This window comes from Taudactylus pleione, unplaced genomic scaffold (genome assembly GCF_031769625.1).
Source record: "Taudactylus pleione unplaced genomic scaffold, aTauple2 ptg000129l, whole genome shotgun sequence".
In the NCBI taxonomy this organism is placed as follows: Eukaryota; Metazoa; Chordata; class Amphibia; order Anura; family Myobatrachidae; genus Taudactylus; species Taudactylus pleione.
The window spans coordinates 16,151,864-16,157,863 of NW_028284531.1; the positions used below are offsets into that span (position 1 = coordinate 16,151,864).

At 41.8% G+C, this 6,000-nt stretch overlaps 1 protein-coding gene across 1 annotated transcript in view; it reads right to left on the reverse strand.

Moving 5' to 3' along the window:
* ELL3 (elongation factor for RNA polymerase II 3) overlaps positions 1-5,445 on the reverse strand; it is a 140,596-nt gene extending 135,151 nt beyond the window's left edge. Inside the window, exon 1 of the mRNA XM_088472892.1 lies at positions 5,221-5,445. Coding sequence (XP_088329018.1) covers positions 5,221-5,358 — 138 coding nt within the window. The 5' untranslated portion in view covers positions 5,359-5,445. The remainder of the gene's footprint in view (positions 1-5,220) is intronic.
* Between the last annotated feature and the right edge of the window lie 555 nt (positions 5,446-6,000).

Genomic DNA, 6,000 nt, shown 5'->3' on the forward strand with positions numbered 1-6,000 from the left:
CTGCCGATCTGCAGATATATCTTTCAGGTGTGTCCCCAGCTTTAGGGTACTTAAAATGTCCACTTCTACTAAGCTGCCGAGGCCAGTGAATCTGCGTTGGATGATGCAGTCACTGGTTTCGGCACCCCTCAAAAATGCAGCGACATGCCCCCGTTTTCTGAAACGCTTCCCCCTTACTGTCCCCAAACAGCTGCAGACTGTCAATCAACCAAATCTGTCCCTATGTTCATTTATTGCATTTTTAGTATTTATACTACAATATTAGTAGTTGATAGTGCTTTCATTATTAAAGGGCTGACAAGGGGAGTAAGGTGGCAATTGACCTCCCAGCTGCATGGGCGAGGGCTGGCACTGTGAGAATGGCTGGCTTCCTCTGGAGCTGCATATAACACTGAACAGCCATTTCACATGAAACCCAACCTACAGTATGTCGTTGCCTGGCTGTTTATGGAGCCTCAATTGCCTTATGTGACATAGCAAGTATATTGAAAGCCTTAAGAAGAGCGTATATGACATGAATTGTGACTTGTAATGAGTTGCTACATTTATACTCCCTCCCATAATACCCTATACTTAGCAAGAGGTGCTGCTTGACTATGGGCTACCTTGCTGATCATCCCCTAAAACATATGTCAAGAATTGTAGTAAAGCTGGGATGTCATAGGTTACCTAAAACTCCTCTAAGTAATAATAACAATCATTTTATTTATTTAAAACTATTCTCCAATTCTACTGAAGGAGCTTATAGTGCAACGACTAGTAGTAGAGCGAGCCACCATATGCATGTGAATTAAGTTCCTTAAATATCAATAATATGATGGGTGCTATGTAAAAGTATTCAACCCCTAAAAAGACAACAGATTTATTTGTATTACATATGACATTTACAGAGATTATTCCAGACAGTAATGTTTACATTTATTACAAACCAGTATGCTCTTAAAGTAAAACTAAAGTAATTCATTACGGGTCTGAATCAGAGTTGTAAACTATGCCGATGTTTTCGCAAATGAGTCTGAGTTACACTGCGTCAAAGTACATTACCATAGTTGCACACTGCAAATCTTTATTCGGAATGTGATTGACATGCAGGGAGCACTTGGGGAGGCAACAGGGATTGTCTGTACATACGCAGGTGTGTCATAACCATTTTGGGGGCATATGACATCCTGTGTCTATGATCCCATATGCACAAAACTTGGCTTCGGGTCTCAGTTACGGCGGCCAATCTGAGTGACCATAGACTCACTCAGGGAGTCGACGTTTGCCTGATCTGTGATCTGATGCTGCGTATGTGTACGCAGTTGCGGACAGCTACGATGGGTCAGGTTTGCGTCTCAGTACAAGTCCTGGCCGCTGTTGCATTAACATTTTCACACATCCACAGCTGCGAAAATCTTATCTGTGGTAGCATCAGCGTACAGCTCTGAATCAGGCCCCTATTTGTCTGCAGGTATTATAGAATAAAAAAAAGATGCTGCTTAAATAAGTATTCAAGTATTGCAGAGTAGTACTTGGTAGGACCACATTTTTCTGCGATAATAGACTTAATTCTGTTGGGGTAAGTTCTACCAGGATTGCACACTGTGAGTGATTTATGCCCATTCTTCCCATCGGATTTGTTCCAGACTGTTCAGGTTGGTTAAATGACACTTGTGGACTTTCAATTTTCAAACAGTGCCACAGATTCTCAGTTGGATGAAGATCTGGGGGCTTATGTCATAGGGTGCGACATGCAGCCGCTGTGGGAACTCCTGCGATTCTTCCATTATTTTTAAAGCGGCAATCATTTTAAAGGCAAAACCAAGCTAGTTTTGCCTTTAAAATGATTGCCACTTTAAAAATACTGGAAGATTTTCAGGAGCACCCGCAGCAGCTGCAAGTTGCACCCTATTACATAAGCCCCTTGGACTTTTATTTGACCGTTGCAGAACATTGACCATTTTTTTTGTTCTGCTAAAAAGTGAACTCTCTCCCAAGCTTTAGGTTTCTAGCAGACTGAACCAGGTTGCTTTGAAGCATCCCCACAACATGATGTTGCCATCCCCATTTTTTATTGATGATGATTTTGGGATGGTGTTTGCTGAGGAATATGCAGTATTAGGTTTGCGCTACAATGTGCACATACCCCCATGTTGTGGTTTTAAGTCATTGAGTTTTGGATTTGTGTTTCGTTAAAAATATTGACAAAAACAGTTAAAATCATGTAATTTGGACCCATTTTTGTTCCTACATTACTATTATCATCAACAACCTTAATTTCCAGTCAATATTGTTTGTAATGGCTAAACTAAGTGATAGAGCAGCGCAACAAACACATGGCAGTTTAAAAGACTATAGCATATCTATGAAACATAGTGGCGCAGCACTGGCAGGCAGGATGACAGTTTAAAAAACTATACTACCCTATAGAATGTTTTCAGTAATCAAGAACTAATCATGACAGCATGCTATGTGTCTCCATGCTATAGCATTACTCCGTGGCTGGTTCAGCCTGTTGCTGGCTATTGGGAAATATAGGGAGCCCATTTTTAACACATGATGAAGCATACACAGATCATACTGATCTGTGCCGTGCTTTTAGCCTATCCACAAAGGCGGAGCTCCTTCAGGGAGGAATAGGAAGTAGAAGGAATATGACGGAGGGATTTATATGCAATCCAAAACCTGCGAGATCCTACATCTCCTGGAAAACCAAATTTGCTGAGAAGAACCCCAAATTTTGGTTCTATTGGATTTCTCCAACTCTGAATGGCTCATCTCCAGTTTGCGCCACCCACAGCATTTTGAAATAGGGCCAAAAAGCTACATTTTTGTGTCATCTCACCACAAAACCTAATCCTACATTTTAGCTAAATCACTGGTGTTTTCTGGCAAGCTACATGTGTGCTTTGATGTGGTTTTTCTTCAGCAATGGCTTGTTTCTAGGCACCCTCCCATACAGGCTAGTAATATCAGAGCTCTTGATATGGTTGACAGGTGCACCTTTACTCCAGTATCAGTTGGCCTTTCTGTGGCTTTCCTCACAAGTCTCCTTCTTGCTCTGATGCTGAGTATTGGAGATGTTAAGGGACGTCTTGTCTATGCAGTGTCTGGGTGATAAGATGCAGCTTCCATTTCCTTACAATTGACCCAGCAATACACACTGAGACATTTAAGCACTTGGATATTATTTTGTAGACTTTTCCTATCATGTGGATTTCTATAACAATTTTAAAATTAAATCTGGTAATTCATTTTCACACTGCTCCCTCAGATTCACAGTATGACCAATGTTATTAGAATTATCAAAAAAATCAAACCTCCTTTAATGATTCACAGACACTGTAGAGTAGGGGTGGGCAATAAGCGGGCCCCCAGCTGTTGTTAGAACTACATATCCCAGCATGCCCTGCCACAGATTTGCTATTTGGCCATGCTAAAACTGTTGCAAAGCATGCTGAGATTTGTAGTTCAACAACAACTGGAAGGTAGAGGCTAATTAAAAGTCAACTGTTAGGGCAATGTCTTTCATCGGTCTAAACTTGGATCTTCCACAGCACAGAGGTTGAATAATTCTGCAAGTGTCTTTTTTTTCAGGTTTTTTTTTTTTTTTTTTTAACTAATAATCTGCAGACAGACAAATAATGATTTATGAGTTTGAAATGCACTTAAAGATCCTACTGGTTCACAATAAAAATACTGTCTGGAACAATGTGTGTGTCATTTGCAATAATTTTGCAGTTTCTGCAATGGTGCAGAAAGAAAAGCTACAATTAAATCAAGCTAACCACAAAAACATCATCATGCTACATAACAATATCTACTTCATTGTTCTATAGCCTTACTAAACATACCTAAAAGTATCTACCTAAAAGTAGATAAAGTACTTGTAAAACACAATACAGTGACATAGTGGGCATATGAACAAGCTAGTGCCAAGAGTGATTTGCACTTATAAAGACCAGCTGCCAATTGGGATTAACCCAATTTATGCCAGAAGCGAGCCAAACATGGTTTTTATGTGGAACCAATATGTAAGGAAATGCAGAGAGGAACCTAGAGGTGTTTGATGGTCGTGAATACAATCAGGTGAATACAGTCGTGTAGGCAGGGGCAGAACTATGGGAGACAACGGAGGCGCCTGCCGCCGGGCTCCAGCTCTGAAGGGGACACCTTCTGCATTGTCCACAACATATTCTCCCCACTTAGGGCTGTAACTGTGCACCCAGAGTGTAATGTCATGGCTACCTAATACAAGGCACCCCTTCCCAGCTCCTAAGAAGCCACCATACACTAGTGGAGAGCTCCATGTCAGACCATCAGCTGCTGCCTTCATCTATCTGTGGCCTGTCTGCATGCAAATTTCACAGTGTCAATTGCACACTGTGATGGGGGGGGGCACCAATTTAGAACTTGCCTCCGGGCGTCTGGTATGAACTTACGCCACTGCGTGTAGGTAATAAGACAGACTGATTCGCAATTGAATAGACATTAGAAGTAGTTTGCCACTCGTGATAATATTGCTCCAATTCTAATATTTGTATTGTAAGCACCTCTGAATTTCAATGAAACTAAGCACAATATATACTACATGTCAATAAAATAACACAAAAATGTTACAAGGATAATGTCACATTAAGGTTGAAGGTGACTGCAATACAAATAAGATGGGGCAACAGAAAGGTGGTGGGCACAGCACAGGTGTTGCGACTGTAAAAAGCAGAGAACATATGCTGGCAGGTGAGAGAGTGCAGATAGAAACAGATAACATATCGCAACTAGACCCCTTCACGGGAGCAGAACAGATGGTAGTGGGATTGCACCCATATGGCAGGGGTAAAGTGCATGGTACAGTTATGGAGAGAAAAACTGATTATATATCTATATAATATGAAAGTGGACATAGATATTGATGAGAGAAGATCATGGGGCATAAAATTGCATTTTGTAGGACAACATATACTTTTTAAACAAAAAGGGATGACTTATTTATTATAGCATATCACAGTGAGTGAATGGGCGTAAATAAATTGGTGAGAGACGATTATAATAAGGGGATGACATGAAGCCCAAAGGTCACACAATAATATTGCTGGAGACAATAGTAAAGACAGAGGAGAGTAGCAGGGGCAGAGGAGAGGGCACATGTGAGAGGGGGCACAGAAGCAGGTAATAACACTACTTTGGCACAGGTGTTCCCAGCAGCAGGAGACTGGCAGCTCCCGGGAGCTCACTTACTTGTCCCCTCTGAAAGTCCCGCAGACAGCGGAGAGCTGAGTCCGTCAGCTTCAGGTGGAAGAGGCTGAGGCGGGGGCTCTTGCGAGGTTCGGTGCGATAAGACAGGGTCCCACACAGCTCTTCCCCGGGCCGAGACATGGCGAGCACTGACAGCCAGCTGCGGGTGCTGGGGGACCGGGGAGAGCAGCCTGGGGGAGGCGTGGAGGGAGGCGGGGAATGGGAGAGAAGGAGTGGAACAGAGAGACTGTGACGGAGAGAGAGAGACACACACATATATGACATGAGAGAAACAACAGTGTGTCATGGACGGACAGACACCAGGGAATAGAGTTATAGGGTATTATACCTGAAACTTTATTTGCATTTGTATTATCTTGTTTCATTTTGTGGTATCTCTGTGTGTGACAGTTTCACTACTAAACAACTGTTTCCCTGATGTCATTTTAGAATCGAGACATCTTTCTACACCTGCCAGGATTGCCTCATATGCTTCTATATAAATCTCTCTCTCTCTCTCTCCCTCTCTCATTTATCTACCTATAATATATACAGTATATATATATATATATATATATATATATATATATATCGTTGAGTGAGATAAAGTACTAACCAATCAGCTCATAACTCATTTTTTCAAACACAGCCTGTAAAGTGACAGAAGCTGATTGGTTGGTACTTTATCTCTCTCCAAGGCTTGATACATCTCCCCCATCTGACGTAACGTTAATAGGAAGACATTTCATGGTCTTTCCCTAAGTGCATTGCAGTACCAAACAG